Raw genomic sequence first — 17,103 nt, forward strand, 5'->3', positions numbered from 1 at the left:
AGACAGCCTGGGAATGTTTTACTCTGAAAATGAACATGTGTTTTGGGAATTAATACTCTGATTATGTTTTGGATTGACGTTTTTGCTCTAAGTAATGTTTTATTAAAAGAATTTTTTAGACTTGAATTTTGGGTCGTTACATCACCATTCACTGGTACTTGTGCTAGGGTGAAGGTTTGTTGCACCTCATACACACAGATGTGTGTGGACTCTTCACTACTATGTGACTTTTATTGATGATTACAGAAGATATGGCTATATCTACTTAATCAAGCATAAGTCAGGAACCTTTGAAAAGTTCAAAGAGTTTAAGCAAGAAGTGGAGAATCAACTGGGCAGGAACATCAAGATGCTCCGATCCGATTAGGGAGGAGAGTATCTTAGTATCTAGTTCCTTGACTATCTTAAGGAATGTGGAATTGTTTCACAACTGACACCTCCTAGGACACCAAAGCTGAATGGTGTAGCTGAGAGGCGCAATCGAACCTTGTTGGACATGGTTCATTCCATGATGAGTCAAACTTCGTTCCCAATCTCATTCTGGGGGTATGCCTTAGAGACTGCCACCCATATCCTTAATCTAGTCCATACTAAAAAGGTTGCCAAAACACCTCATGAGTTGTGGACTGAGAAAGTTCCCATTTTAGAATACATTAAGATTTGGGGTTACGAGGCTTTCGTGAGGCACGAGACTCACGACAAGCTCGAACCTTGAAGTGAGAGGTGTATTTTCATCGGCTACCCACAAAAATCCTTTGGTTACCTCTTCTACATACCTAGTGAAAATGTGGTCTTTGTGGCAAGGAGAGGAGTCTTTCGAGAGAGAGAATTTATAAGCCAAGGAAATAGTGGGAGACAAATTAACCTTGAAGAGCTTCAGGAGTCAAGTGGTGAAGGAACCTCAAACACTAGCGATCAACCTGAGGAGGAAACTCTTGTTGAGCCGATAGATGAGTCTGTACCTTCGAGGCGTTCCACTAGGGTTAGGAACACACCTGATTTTTATTATGGTTATCATATCATCGCAGAAGGTGATACATTTATCAGTGATAGTACACTGGTAGATTTGGATGAACCTAATAACTACAGGGAAGCCATGGCAGACCCCGAGTCTGCTGAGTGGAAGGAGGGTATTGACAGCGAGATCCAATCCATGTATGACAATCAGGTTTGGAACTTGGTTGACAATGTACCGGGTCGTAAGACTGTTGGATGCAAATGGATCTTCAAGAAGAAGACCGACATGGATGAGAAGGTACACACTTATAAAGTGCGACTGGTGGCGAAGGGCTTTACTCAAACTCCAGGAGTTGACTATGATGAGACCTTCTCACTAGTAGCAAAGATTAAATCTATTAGGGTTGTGCTAGCCATTGTTGCATTTCATGATTATGAAATATGGCAAATGGATGTCAAAATCGCTTTTCTTAATGGAAAGTTGGCTGAGGATGTTTACATGGCTCAGCCAGAGAGTTTTGTTGATGAAAAGTACCCTAATAGAGTGTATAAGCTTGATAAATCCATTTATGGGTTGAAACAAGCATCTCACATATGTAATCTTTGTTTCAATGAGAAAGTCAAAGAGTTTGGCTTTTCGAGGAGTGAGGATGAGTCCTGTGTATATGTTAGGGTTAGTGGGAGTATAATTAGCTTTTTGATACTATATGTTGATGACATACTACTCATAGGAAATGACATCCCGACTTTGCAGGAGGTTAAGTCCTGGCTTGGGAAGTGTTTCGCAATGAAGGACCTTGGAGAAGCTACCTATATCCTAGGGATATGGATACTGAGAGACAGGAGTAAAAGACTAATTGGACTTAGTCAGAGTACCTACTTGGATAAGGTATTGAAAAGGTTCAACATGCAGAATTCCAAGAAAGGGGACTTACCGATCCAGCACAATGCCAAACTGAGTAAGACTCAGAGTCTGAGTACAGAGGCTGAGATATCTGAGATGAGTCGATTACCATATGCTTTCGCTGTTGGCTCGATTATGTATGCTATGCTTCCGTTGAGTAAGATCTAACCAATCCATATTGTTAAACATCTCTTTAACCTTTTGTTCTTCAATCTTTCTCAAAATTCATGGACTTTTTTGCCCTTGAATCTACCTTTGGTTTGAGTAAGCAGTCAAATAACCAATTATCAAATGTATAACATCTAATTGATTTGTCTTTAGTTTGTTTAGTTTGAATTCGTTTGATTCTGGTTGAAAGAGTAATGAGATTTTAACATTTTAATAAGCAACAGGTGGCAAAAAAAAGTTTAGGCATAATTTTTTTTCAAAAGAATCATATGGTATGAATTTGAAATTGTGGTAAAAACGTGACAATGATATAATTTTCCACTTTTATGATTCATTTCTTTTAGATTCAACTCCAGAACACAAATATAAAATAATTATAAAATAATTATGCTTCTATTTCTTTCGAACTCGGAAATAAAAAAATTCACTTTACTTACCTTTCCTTTATTTTTTCTCAATATTTTATTTCATTTTTTTTTCTTTAATGAACCTCGGATGTAAAGTGTCCAAAAATTACATCAATACCTTTCAAAGAAAAAAGGGAAAATGACTCTTGAGGGTAATTAACTTTTGCGTTTGTACTCATTTGGTCCATTTTCTTTTTTTTGTATTCAATATACCATCGAACTTGTTGTTGGTGTTTACCATAGCCCTTTTGACCGGCTTTTGACCTGTGATAGCCGGTCAAAGGGTTATGGTGAACACAAACAACAAGTTCGATGGTATATTGAGTACAAAAAAAAGGAAAGGGACCAAATGAGAACAAACGCAACAGTTGGTTACCCTCCTGATTCATTTTCCCTTTACTCATTTACAACAAATCCCACATCATCTCCTACTGATATTAATGACTTTATGAGATTCATTCTTGCTTCTCTTCAAAACATAACTCACGAAAGGACATTATTCATGCATGTAAAACTTTGTAATGCACTTGAATATTTATTAGGGGAATCTTGACTAAGTAGGCGCATTTCATGACTACATTTACATTTGCAATCAAATGATTTATCGTATCATGGATTCTAGACAAGTCTACAAACGAGTGGAATCACAAGTGCTGTGATTTTTTAGTTTACTTAGCTTTAAGATCGAACTCATGGGATAAGATACAACATCAATATGTACAATATTGTACATCACCATAATATTGTACATATTGATGTTGTATCTTATCCCATGAGTTCGATCTTAAAGCTAAGTAAACTAAAAAATCATAACACTTGTGATTCCACTCGTTTGTAGACTTGTCTATAATCCATGATACGATAAATCATTTGATTGGAAATGTAAATGTAGTAATGAAATGCGTCTGCTTAGTCAAGATTCCCCTAATAAATATTCAAGTGCATTACAAAGTTGTACATGCATGAATAATGTCGTTTCGTAGGTTATGTTTTGAAGAGAAGCAAGAATGAATCTCATAAAGTCATTAATATAAGTAGGAGATGATGTGGGATTTGTTGTAAATGAGTAAAGGGAAAATAAATCAGGAGGGTAACCAACTGTTGCGTTTGTTCTCATTTGGTCCCTTTCCTTTTTTTTTGTACTCAATATATCATCGAACTTGTTGTTTGTGTTCACCATAACCTTTTGACCGACTATCACAAGTCAAAAGCCGGTCAAAAGGGCTATGGTAAACACCAACAATAAGTTCGATGGTATATTGACTACAAAAAAAAAGAAAAATGACCAAATGAATACAAACGTAAAAGTTAATTACTCGAGAGTCATTTTCCAAAAAAAAAATAGTGATGATAACCTAAATTATATTCCATTTTTTGCATAAAGATTTTTTCATAACTCGGGGTTTCAGACCCAAAACCAAAAATGGACCAAAAAGAGGAGAGCAGCTCCATATTCGACCCTTGCCCCATTTGCCTCTCACCGATTAATCAAGAATCCTACTTGGATCAATGTTTTCGTACGTATCATCTTCTCCTCTCTTGCTTTCTGATTTCTCTTCTCACCTTGTTCGAATCTTTAATATACAGAGAATTCGTTCGTATTATATCATCCGGTGGCTTATAGCTCTCTTGATTTTCTTCTTTCTAGATTGTACGAATTGTGAATCACCAACTAAACTGTTTGTATTCTTGTATGATTTTTGTAATCACCACCCCAATTGTTCGTATTCTCTCAGTTTCAACCAAAAAGACGTAATTTCATAATTTTAGGTAAAACGGACCATTATTTATCTTCAAAGTTGATTTACCTTTAATGAATTCGCTGGAAAGTAATTGTCGAAGTTCATGACAGCTATCCCCTCTCTTCCATCAAATCACTATAGGGAGATCCCATGAAAATTGCAACCTTCAAAATTAGTCCTTTGCCAAAATTGCAACTTATTTCATAATTTTCAGGATATTTACACCTAACGATCAACCATTTTTGTTAATCGATTGCAATTTTCGGAAGTAGTATGAAGAAGAAACTAAACTTGTGGGAGAAAATTCAATATCGAGTTTGAATTTCAACGTTAAGGCTCCATTATCTTTTCTCTTTTCTGTTCCTGTGTTGCAACTCTAGCTCCATATATTTCACTATCAAGATGATCAATGTACTGTGTTTGTTACACATTGCTATAATGCTATTATAGTAAAAAATGTAAGTATGTTCTTATATGTGCATGAAGACTAAACCTGTGTATTTTACATGTGTTGTGATGACTATTTGCAGATAAATTTTGCTACAGTTGCATCCTGCAATGGATAAAAGTAGTTGCTAGTAAGCATTCTCCTCGTGAACCCTTCATAAAGTGTCCTCTTTGTAAGGTTTGTCATACATAATAACTTTCAGATGTATAAAAACTAATTCCATGAAAATGGGAAAAGATTTATAAAAATGCATTCTTGGTGAACTAGTTTTACAATTATGGTTATCTTGCAGACAAAAAGTTCATCAATAATATATGGGTATGATGGAAGTTCTTTCCAACAGCATCTTATTTATGAGAATTCAGAAAATAGGTAATTTTTCTTTCTATATTATATTATATTATTTTTCTATCTTCTTGTTTTTGATATTTAGTAAGCTTACTTATTCTATCTGTTGTAAATGTAGCATTTTCTTCACAAAAGCCCATAAGTACAGATTACAGTGCTACTACATTGAGCTAGGTATTCTCCTTTATGTATACGGATAAGGTCATTAAATACTTTGCAAATGGTTTTGTATTATTGTATTAAACCACAATATTGATGAGATAATTTAAGAAAATCAAACTGTTTTATACCCAATGACCAATGTGACACTTTTTGCATATTTTCTTCTATACTTACAAATTGTGTGTATCAGGTAACTCAATTGGTAATATTAACATATCACGTTATTGGAAATCCAATAAATATCTTCAACCGAATCAATGGCTATATAATTGGGTTAGAAGGGAAATTCAAGCTTTGATTCAGGTCCACTTCATTATTTTTCTTATATTCTTGATATATTTTATAGTTTATACCATAAGAAGCTATTATAATTTACTTATAATTGATTCTTCTTTTTGTGTAGGAGAAAGATGTTGATATAATAGTGCATCATATTATTGGAGTCATTGATTCATGGAGAAGGTAAGTTTTACCATTTTGTTGACTATTAGTCAAATATCTCAGTAATGGCAAATTGGTAATTTAGCAGAAACGAGCCAAAGGGGTCTAAAATTTCGGCTGAATTAAAACAAGAAGGGTTTAAGAGAATGGTGGTGGATGCTGCGAAGCCTTTTTTGAGAGGGAGAGTGGATCGATTTGTGAATGAGGTGGAAATGTTTTTAGCTTCTGGATTGAATATTGAAGCATATGATAAAGTTTATGTCAAACATTTGGGATGGAAAATTCCGGAGATAGTGGGTGATGATATTGATGATGATGATGATGAAGAACATGTTGATTGTAACCCGGTGATTCCGTTGTTGTCTTTTTCTGATGATGATGAGCTTGATGAAACTAGTTGAATGGTTTTCGGGTTTTAGAATTAGAAAAATAATTGTTTTGATGAAAATGTTAACTATGTGTCTATGTCGATGTTGTTAATTGTTTATTAATTTTTTTGGAACAACCAATTGTATATATTAAAACAACTAGCATGGAGTTGGTGAATAAAATAAAAAATACTTTATCACATCATGTTACAAGCGGATTTTTAATTCAATCTCATCAAGAAATCTAAAATTTTCTTCATCTAGATGATAACTAAGAAAATGCAATATCGACTACCGAATTAGAAACCGAGTTCTTGTGCATTTTATCTCATTTGTTCTAGATCTTGCAAAACCATAGTGGGAGCTTTAAACATGAAAAAACAATTAATTAGTTTTTTTTACATCATTTGATGAAATTAGATGTAAATATTATCATGGTGAGTGTGGACATAAAGAAGTAGTGGAGCAAATTGTTTTCTATAACTTTATATATATATATATATATATATATATATATATATATATATATATATATATATATATATATATATATATATATATATATATATATATATATATATATATATATATATATAGAGAGAGAGAGAGAGAGAGAGAGAGAGAGAGAGAGAGAGAGAGAGAGAGAGAAGAGTTATATGGAAAATGAATGATTAGGGCAACACATATTTGAACCAATGAAAACATGACAACACATCACTTCCACAATAACTTCCACAATACATTACTTGTGAAGAAAGAAATGGACACATGTCATTTGATTAGGGATGAGCAAAAGGACCGAACCGGCCGGAACCGGACCGGACCAGGGAACCAGCTTCGGCCAAAATCAAGAACCGAACCGGCCCGGCGGTTCTACCGGTTCTCGGTTCCTATCGGTTCTTGTCGTGTCTTCAAATGTTGGAACCGCTCCTTGAAAAATAGCATCATACGGTTCCGGTTTTTGCCGGTTCTACCGGTTCCCGGTTCCAAAAATCCACAAAAATAACGTCCCGGTCCTGGCCCGACCCGACCGGTTCCGGTTCCGACCGGTTCTCCGGTCCATATGCTCATCCCTACATTTGATTATTGGTTCCGGTAGATGTTGCCATAGTTATTTGTTTTCCATAGAACTCATTTCTCTCTCTCTCTCTCTCTCTCTCTCTCTCTCTATATATATATATATATATATATATATATATATATATATATATATATATATATATATTATTTCACATCTATTAGAGATCGGTAAATAAGTTCTCTAAAATGGAGCAAATTAGTTAAAAAAAAAATACTAATTGTTATGCATGTTTTGGACATAAAGAAGATGTGGACCCCTATCCTTCATCCAAAACTTGATGTACTCCACTCCTAATCCTCTATTTTATCTTCTCCAACTGAAAAATTTACGCATACACAGACGATAACATGGCAGTGAGCTCCGATTACGGAGCGTTCATGGAGAAATTTATTCTCCCGCCGTTGCCAACAACTTCTCCGGCGCAGCTCCCCTTGAATCGCCTCACTTTTGCTGTCAAAGACATGTGAGTTTTCTCTTAATCCTCCACTCATGTCTCATGGTCGCTGACTTTCAACCTCTCATCATCTCATGCTATCTATTAACGTACTTATTATATACAACTGTTTACTGATAGTCTGATACGGTGGTTCCCCTGGTTTCATTATCAATTTACAACAGTGATTAATTAATTAACTGGTACTACTTTTTTTATTTTATGTTTGTCAAGCAAACGAATGCAGTGTTTCTACATTTTGTTTGCAACACGTGAACAAATGTAGATTAAAAGCAGGAAATCGCAAATTATCCGATTAATCCTTTCGGTTTAATTCTCTTACACGATTTCAATGGCCAACTGACTAATCAAATGATTGGTTTCAATTGCGCCTGATTGAACTGATTTCTGTCAAAACCACTTTAATTGAAAACCTACGTATTCATTACTCAATGCATTTGTACTTTGTACTTGATTCAATTTAGTTATTTTTGAACTGGAAATCAGATTTGACATGGATGGATACGTGAGTGGATTTGGGAATCCAGATTGGTTGAAGACTCATTCTGCTGCAACCTCCACAGCTCCTGCTGTTTTGGCCATGTTGAATGCAGGTGCCACATGTATTGGAAGAACTGCCATGGATGAAATGGCTTACAGGTCAGATACATGATACCATAATACATCATTACATCCATAATAATATCTGTCCAATTTACATGAAATATAAAAATATCTTAAAATTAATGTTTTGGAGCACAGCATAAATGGAGAAAATATACATTACGGTACACCCCTTAATCCATGTGCACCAGATCGTGTTCCTGGTGGATCTTCAAGTGGCTCTGCTGTAGCAGTTAGTGCCAAACTTGCTGATTTCTCTTTAGGTGAGTGAGTTCTTTTTTGGAGTAAATGAAACGAGAGTAAATGACCATTTTGCCCTTTTGTCTATACGTGTAGGCACTGACACAGGTGGAAGTGTAAGAGTTCCTGGATCATACTGTGGAATCTTTGGGTTTCGTCCATCTCATGGAATTGTTTCCACTGAAGGAGTTATTCCCATGGCACAGAGTTTTGATACTGTTGGTAAGTTTTAACAACTGTTATTTTCATTAACAGGAAATCAAATAATGTATGATATGATTAAATCATGTGGAAAATATGTTATAAAAACTTGTAATTTGGAATTTCAATACAGGATGGTTTTCTAGGGATCCTGGGACTTTAAACCATGTTGGGAAGATATTATTAGGGTTACCAAATGAAAAACTTGTGCACCCTAATAAAGTCTTAATTGCTGAAGATTGTTTCAAGCTTCTTAGTATTCCAACCACACGTGTGACCAAAGTCGTTGCTACATCAATCGAGAAGTTATTCGGAGGTAATCCTTATGTAAAATGACCGTTTTGCCCCTGATTTATATCTAACTTCAGTATTGCAGGTGATATTTTACAGTCTATTAACCTTGGAGACATTATCGAAAGCAAAGTTCCAAGTCTGAAGCACTTCATGCAGAATGATATTACAGAAAACAAAGAATTCAGCATTAAATCTTTGGTTGCTCTTTCTACTTCCATGCGATTGCTTCAAAGGTGTGATTTTAATATTTCATCTTCTAGAAGATTAACATCGTGATATAACATTTTAACTCCCCCATTGTTGTGTAGATTTGAATTCAAGAAGAACCATGGTGAGTGGGTAACCACAGTTAAACCTAACTTGGGTCCAGGTATATCAGAGAGGGTATTTGATGCTCTTAACACATCAGAACAAGACATAGGCCCCTTTGACTCCATTAAGACCCAACTACAAGAAGCTCTCTCTTCTCTCTTAGGGGTATCACTCCTCTCCCTCTTGAAATACATTTATTTTATTTCTGGGTAAAAAAAGTAAAAAGTATTTTTTTTTTAATTAGGAAAATGGGATAATTGTTTTCCCTACTGTTCCTGGACCTCCACCTAAATTGCAAACAGAGACAACTTCATTGGAGACTTTTCGTGCCAGGGCATTCAGCTTGCTGTCTATAGCTGGAGTATCTGGATTCTGCCAGGTCAGCATTTAAAAACCATTATTTATTTATTTATTAAGAGATTTAAAACATGGTTTGGTTTATAGGTGACAATTCCACTAGGGAAATATGAGGATCTTCCTGTGTCTGTTTCTATGTTGGCTAACCATGGTTCAGATGGGTTCCTACTAAATCTTGTTGAAACCATTTATGACACTTTGAAAGAACAAGTTTCCATTGCTGAGAAAGTGAATTACTAGATTCAGAAGGCTAAATGTAATTGATAAGTTGAAATTGCTTGATATGTATGAATATATGTGTAGATACACAGTTATATGTATATGAAAGCAGCAAGTAAGAGTAAAATACAAGTATGGATCTACTCTATTACAGAATTATTATGATGCTTCTAGTTCCAAAAAATGATATCCAGTTTTTTATGTCAAAATATATGATGCTGATAAAATACTAAGTTTGAGTCCCAAACAAATTTTTTAGGGAGAATTTCATATATGCCCTTCTTAAATATCAAAATATCATATTTACCCAGCTTAATTTCTAAATATCATATTTACCCTTCATAAAATTTCTAAATATCATATATGTCCTTTTTAAACAATAAAATATCATATATGCCCTTCTTAAATATCAAAATATCATATATGCACTTTTTAAACATCAAAATATCAATGGTAATATATTAATATCTAAAATATCATTCATCTACAACATAATCAACAAAAAAAACTAAACAATCAAAATATACATTCCATAGAGAGGGTTGAAGATGAATATTTTTGTTTGTCAAGAGAACGACATTCCAACAATTTAGAAGTTCACATTCCATTATCATAGACGTAAGGATAATATCGTTAAATTTTTTAATTATTATAGTAATTTTAAGTTATGAAAAATGATTATAAATATTAAAAATATTATAAAAAAGGATTTTGGCAAATATGATATTTTGAAGGTTTATGAAGGGTAAATATGATATTAAGAAATTAAGCTGGACAAATACGATATTTTAAGGTTTAAGATGGGCAAATATGAAATTCTCCTAATTTTTTATTGATGTTAAATACACACGAAACTAAGTGATGTGAGTGGTGTACGTGTATAAATAGTATAAGTGGTTTTTGTTCATTACATTGCGCATCACACACACACACAAGTTAATCCCGAGTCTAACGATGTGCAAATCTTTGCTTCTGTCCAACTCATCAAACTCTCATCTGCAACAAAACAATCCATCACCATTTATTTATTTATTCTCTCAAATTCATCATTTTCATCCTAATAGTTTTATATCTTATATTTATTACTTTGTATTCATCATAATTCTATATAATGAATAAAGGGCTCGATATCAATATTGTTTCTATAATAATGAATCCACTTTTACAATCCAAAACCATCATTACTTTCCATAATTATTATTAAAAACAAAACTTAAATAATCGACCTGTAACAAAAAGAATATATCTTAAAGACATAAAATACGAATAAAGCAAAATGTCTGTAGCAAAGAGAGTAAGGAACAACATGAACACAAATAAACTTTTTTTCATTTTGATATCTTATCACATGAATTAATACATGTGTAAAGAAACCACACCTCGCTCCCCTTATAGAAGTCTTGTTAATAATTTATTCACCTTTTCAAATTAGGTGTTTCAAAAACTCAATTGATGCGCATGTAATCCACAAATTAAAAATCTCATTCCAATCTAACATCACATAACCTATATTCAATAACCTATATTCAAAGTTGAAACAATTATATAATTTCAAATTTTTAACAAAATCATATAAAAATTGACTTCATAATTTTTTGTAAGAGACAAAATTGACTTCATAATTAATTATTTACGAACACATATTACATTATTACAAATCAAATTTAAGAAGATAATTTTAAAAACAATCATATGTATTTATATAAAGATATAAAGCATTACAAAACGATATTATTAAGTACGAAAAATTAGGGCTTTTAAAATTACCAAACAAAAGTTAGGTTAAAAGTTAAAATCTAAACAAATAACTAATTAATTACAATTACTTTGAAAATCCAAAACCATCATTAATCATAATTAATTACAATTACTTCGTATCTGTTTCTTTGTTGAAATCCTTAATGACAAGTTGCCATTGCTAAGAAAGTGAGTTACAAGATTCAAATGCCTAATTGTAATTGAAATCGCTTGATACTTATGAATAGATTCATACATATAGATACACAGTTATATGTATATGTATATGCAACCAGCAAGTAAGATTATTATTATTATTATTGAATTTCATTCTATTTCCCTCCAACCAAATGCATGAGCATGACAAATTATGATTCCAATTCCTGTGACAGATTCTATTCCTTTAAAAAACAGTCTACAAAATGTTGCAATAAGAATAAAGTACAAGTATGTTACATAAGAGAAAATGGAAAACAGAAAGTGATTAGGTCTTGATGAAGCCACCAATTATTATTATTATTATTATTATTAGGGGAAAGAAAGGTGAAATCAAGTCAAATACAAACTGTCCAAAACCGCAAATCCAGCAGCAACACCACCCTCGTTTGATGAAGAAACTTTAGTACGCATCAGGTAACCACATTGCTCACTAACAATCACCTTCTCCTTGTTTCTGTCACATTTACAATCGCATAATATGTCTAAAATAAAAATATAAAAGCAATAAAAATTGGATTTATTTATTTATATAAATACCTTAGATATGAACTAAATATCCCGAGTTCAGAAATGGCCTGTTCTTTATAGCAGATACCTTCTCGAACAAGAAGTGTCGGGAAATCTTTTGGGAAAATCCTTTGCATGAGAATGTATGCTGCTGCTTCTTCTTCGGATCCTTCTTTTTGCAATCTTACAAGCGTTTCCTTCACTTCATCCCCATAAATGTTGTTACCTGATTTCAATGAAAAGATATTTCGTTACTAGACTAGAGACGATCAGAAGGGCATTCACGTCTTTTTACAAACTATAAAGAATCTAGGCTTTCATGAGCAAGATCCAATCACTTGGTTTGCTTTTGTTACACTGGACGTGACTACACAAGCTTTCTACGTCTATTTTGATGATAAGGGTATTTACGTCTTTTTCATGCACACAAAATCAAGAGGAAGCATCTGTCTTGTCCCACTTTTGTAAGTGGGACTAAAAGATTACAACTTTTGTCCATTTGACATTTGTCCCCGTCCCACAAAACAATGACAGAAAACAGATAACAGATAACAAATAACAGATAACAGGTGAGGTGTGAGTGTGACCTCCGCCTTCTCTTTGTGGCTTCATGACAAATGCTCCTGGCTGCTCGATAGCATTCTTGACAGCATTTGAATCATCCAAACTCCATAATCCAGCAAAGCATGCCTGAAGCTTTGCTATGTCATCTTTATTATCAAGAAACCTACTCCCACATGAAATAAATACAAACACAAATTACCAAAATACCCCTATATATATGACTGCAACAATGAAATCAAGAATATTTACCTCTCGAGTACATTAGGTTTTGCAAGCTCCTGCTGAACTTTCTTGGTGCCAGTTAAATGATAAGAGATTGAAGGACACTTGATAGCTACAGATTCCTCCATAAGCAACCTAGCTTTCCACTCCTACAAGATTCATAAAACCATTAAAACATTGAATTGAAAATAATAGAATAAATGATTAAAGAATAAAATTCAAGAAATGTCTACTCACTGATTCAGAAGGATAATCGTTAGGTGCATATCCGGCTCTAAAATATATGACTGCAACCGTTTCACCATCCCTGCAAGTTAGTTTTCAACATTTAGCTTGTGTTTGAAGATAGTTTGACCAAATTACAGAAATACCCCTATACTCTAGACATACACTACAAGAGTTCCATCTGAAAGTGTCTTCCCTTGTGCATCAATTTCCGCCAATGTCTTCCGAATAGTTCTAACATTATGTGTGTTGATGAGCTCAGGATCACATTTCAATTAACAAAAATTAAAAGAATTTTTTTATTTTTCTTCATTTCAATATATATAATGAGGGTATTATGGTCTTTAATAACAAAAGAAACAACAAAATTCAACTTCTTCCCATTTGAAGGAATCAAATGGAATTGAATTCCGTCCATTTGGCATGGCAACAAAACAAGCCATGGAATGGAATCTTGAATTCCAATTCCGCTGGAATCTGTAGTAATGCAAAAAGGATATCTTTCAGTGAGGGTTGCACTGAGCCAATGTTGGTCATACATATTCCGTTCTTCAGGTTGAACAACCACCATAACTACAGCACTGTATCACATGATTAACTTCTCATTCAACATTATATAATAATAAAACAAATAAAATTAACATGAAAAAATCAATAAGAAGATCCAACCTTGGATTGTTATATTCCATCCATGCCTTTGCCAACACCTCAGCAAACTTAATTGCTGAATTATTTTTCGGAATCCTTCCGAAATCAATCCCTAAGTGTTCTTTATATTGAGAGAGTAAGCTCCTGCAAGATGATATATGTATTTATAATCTTATTCATAACAACTAAGAATTAGAATCAGAAACAGAAAAACAGTTGATTAAAAATAGAAATACTTACCTATGAAGCTCACTAACAAGACAACTTAACCCTGAGAATGAACATGATATTGTGTTGAGCTCTATTTGGAGAAGTAAATTTGTATTTTCATCAAGCATATAATCAGAGCGATGTAATCCCAAGCGAATATCCTAAGGGCAAGATTTAGAAAATTTAGTTAACTTCCACAAAACCTAATTTGGTAAACTATGTATTCACTTAATAGAAAATGTCCTAACGTTTTACAACATAAAGATTAAAGGGTTGATTACCCTACAATGATACCTCCTTCTTGCCGATTTGCAGCATCCTGGAGTGTATATCTAAAAGTCTGGAGGTGAAGGCATCCACTTTCTTTGTTCTGAAATTACAAAGAGAATGTGATCAATTTCATCCAAATTGAATTTAGATTAAGTGCTTAACAGTTAACATAAATCATTTCAGAGAGAAACCTTGAGAGAGTGTCCTGCAAAAACTTGCCATCCAAACTAACTCGGTCTACTAACTCGTTGAAAATGGGGGCTAACTCACAAGCTTGCTTCCAGTGGCTTTCTGGAAACGAATATGGTAGTAATGCAATTGGGGCGTGAACCAAACCGACTCCAGGAATCGATCCTGATCTCTGCAAATTCAGTTATAATCAAAACGATACATATCAGTATATCAGAATCCTCAAATACATAAATAACTTAAAACTTAGAGCCCTACAAGTGAATCGACTGAAATCGATAAGTGTTTGGTTAAAGCTAAAATTACATAACAGGATGAACAAACCTGGACGTTTCTGTCCCCAACAACGAGCCCATGAAGAGAGCTCCAAACGAGAGCATCATAAACCAGCTTTTGAAGTAATCCCGAGTCGATTGTGTGAGGATCAGACATGGGGTTTTTCACGAAGCTTTTTTGTTGGGTGGTTTTGATTTCTGGAATGCTGCCGCTGCCGCAATTGGGTGGCGAATTTATTGAGAACTTTGATGAAGATTTGTGGAATTGGGAATAAGTGTGAGTGGAGAGAATGAATGTCGATGTTGATTTGGGGTGATGGAGAGTGGATGAAAAGCAATGGTGATTGGGTAAAGAAAGGGAGAATGAAGAAGAGGAAGAGCAGCCAGCACCCATTTTGACCTTGTGTCCCACTTACACATCCCATCTTTATAAGTGTGCTTACAAATAATATTTGTCTGAGTTAAGTTCAAGATTTTGTCTCTTTTGGTTTAACTTTTAGAATGGGTGTCTATTCATATATTTTTTTTATTCATTTTATTTGATAAAAAAAATAAGAGGTGTAAATAAGTAATTAAAGATGTTTAGTAAAATAAATATTAAAAACTAGTTTATAATACGTAAGAACTACGGTTACAAAATTAATTAAATTTTTATAATAAAAACTAAAAATTATTAATCAATTATTTTAAATAAAAGATTAATTAAGAGATTTTTTTAGTTATATAAAATTATAATCGTTGATTTAAATAAATACATTAAATTATATCATCTTATAATTTGTATTAGTTTTATTATAATGTTATTAATTTAATATAAATAGAATGAGAAATTTAAAATTTGAAATTTAACATAGAGAATTAACATGTTGACAAATGTTATAATATTAATTAGGAGACCTAATATTATGACACGTGACAAAAGAAGAATAAAATTATTCTTTTATTAAAATAGATTTAAAAAAAAAAGATATATATATATATATATATATATATATATATATATATATATATATATATATATATATTTAGCAATGGGGTCATCATTTATAATTTATATGGCTAGTCTTTATGATTTTATGTAGATATTTGTGATCTCTTATTTAAGATGCTTATTAGTTATTGTAGTTTGACACCACTAATAAATATTTTTTAGTTTTTGGATAAAGCAAAAATATAATTATTATTTACTTAAACAAAGAGTTTTTTAAGTTATTCAAAACATCTTTTATAACTTACTTAAACAAAATTACTAACCTTATTATAACTCTACACTTTTATATACATATATCTAAGATGTTTTTTTTGGTCATTTTATGCCAATAAACAAAATTTGTCAAACACTAAAAAACAACTTATCAACTTATTATATTTTGGTATCGGATAAGTTAATCCAAATGTTTTTTTTAACTTTGTTTTTACACTGAATAAACCAACAAACACTTCTACAAATAAGCATGCACCGTTGTAAATGCAAATGACTATTTATCCTATTTTATTATTATTCTTTTATTTTTGTTGTATGTTCTATTATTTAAGATTTTAAATTAATCTTTTTTTTCTCTCTCTCTCTCTCACGAAAAAAAATCCAACAAGATCAATGCATTAACATGTTCCCAAACTCTTTTCAGTTTTTCTTTATTATCAATTTTATTATAAATTGTTTCCTAATCGATCATTTTGTAAGCAATTCTACACTAAAACATGTTATATATCAGAGCATCTCTAATTATGGGTGTAATCAAGAGGTGTGAAAGCGGCATTAAGGCTGGACACAAGGGTTCGTGGTTGAGGGCGACAACAATGTTGATGACGTCGTTGTAGAGGTTGGGCGGAGGAGTTGCCAGCAGGATGGAGGCGATGTGTGTATGCGACAATTTTGCAAAGACATAAGTGAAAGCTCTTAGAGCATCTCCAACTAGGGGTGTAATCAAAGTCGAACTAATTCATGACAACTCTAGTGTATCGGAGACTAATTTTTTTATGTGAGTTGCCATTGTCTAATAAGTAGTTATCTATTTCTAGATTTTTGAAAAAATTGTTGTTAGGAAATTCTTTGTAAGAAATAATTATCTTATTCGCTTCAATTTGTGATAGTTACATATTAATTACATTAATAATAATTCAATATGTTTTAATGAGTTCTCATTTCAATAATCAACTTATGAGTAAATATTATTAAAAAAAGAAAGCCTATACAACCATCATATAATCGTATTTTACATTAAAATTTAATTTATAAAAACATCTAATGGTCAAACTATATTATAACTTAAAATTATCGTCACTTTTTAACCTCTAAATAAAAGTTATCTCTAATGGCTAATGTCTTAT

The 17,103-nt window shown here is 32.8% G+C and overlaps 3 protein-coding genes across 4 annotated transcripts; 2 read left to right on the forward strand and 1 right to left on the reverse strand.

Moving 5' to 3' along the window:
• The first annotated feature begins 3,821 nt into the window (after window positions 1-3,821).
• LOC111909671 (uncharacterized) lies at window positions 3,822-6,147 on the forward strand. Of its 2 annotated transcripts, none has more exons than XM_023905447.3 (7): window positions 3,822-3,953; window positions 4,709-4,803; window positions 4,919-4,998; window positions 5,093-5,148; window positions 5,327-5,439; window positions 5,540-5,598; window positions 5,663-6,147. In XM_023905447.3, the coding sequence occupies exons 1-7, from the start codon at window positions 3,860-3,862 to the stop codon at window positions 5,976-5,978; spliced, it is 813 nt and encodes a 270-aa protein (XP_023761215.1). In that variant the 5' UTR covers window positions 3,822-3,859; the 3' UTR covers window positions 5,979-6,147. The 2 variants fall into 2 exon arrangements, with proteins under 2 accessions (XP_023761215.1, XP_023761216.1); XM_023905448.3 differs by having other exon boundaries at window positions 5,666-6,147.
• Window positions 6,148-7,312: 1,165 nt separating this feature from the next.
• Window positions 7,313-9,865, forward strand: LOC111909670 (amidase 1). The gene is made up of 9 exons (XM_023905446.3): window positions 7,313-7,489; window positions 7,967-8,119; window positions 8,222-8,346; window positions 8,420-8,545; window positions 8,658-8,840; window positions 8,901-9,051; window positions 9,127-9,295; window positions 9,375-9,509; window positions 9,575-9,865. Exons 1-9 carry the CDS (start codon window positions 7,374-7,376, stop codon window positions 9,725-9,727), a joined length of 1,311 nt encoding a protein of 436 aa, XP_023761214.1. The 5' UTR covers window positions 7,313-7,373; the 3' UTR covers window positions 9,728-9,865.
• A 1,946-nt stretch (window positions 9,866-11,811) lies between these two features.
• Window positions 11,812-15,204, reverse strand: LOC111909669 (glutathione synthetase, chloroplastic). The gene is made up of 12 exons (XM_052768462.1): window positions 14,822-15,204; window positions 14,500-14,669; window positions 14,333-14,408; window positions 14,069-14,199; window positions 13,850-13,972; window positions 13,680-13,761; window positions 13,346-13,425; window positions 13,193-13,262; window positions 12,983-13,104; window positions 12,757-12,896; window positions 12,200-12,395; window positions 11,812-12,116 (listed from the first exon to the last, which is right to left on the reverse strand). The coding sequence occupies exons 1-12, from the start codon at window positions 15,164-15,166 to the stop codon at window positions 11,993-11,995; spliced, it is 1,659 nt and encodes a 552-aa protein (XP_052624422.1). The 5' UTR covers window positions 15,167-15,204; the 3' UTR covers window positions 11,812-11,992.
• Window positions 15,205-17,103: the final 1,899 nt, after the last annotated feature.

Source organism: Lactuca sativa, chromosome 2 (assembly GCF_002870075.4).
Source record: "Lactuca sativa cultivar Salinas chromosome 2, Lsat_Salinas_v11, whole genome shotgun sequence".
NCBI classification, from domain to species: domain Eukaryota; kingdom Viridiplantae; phylum Streptophyta; class Magnoliopsida; order Asterales; family Asteraceae; genus Lactuca; species Lactuca sativa.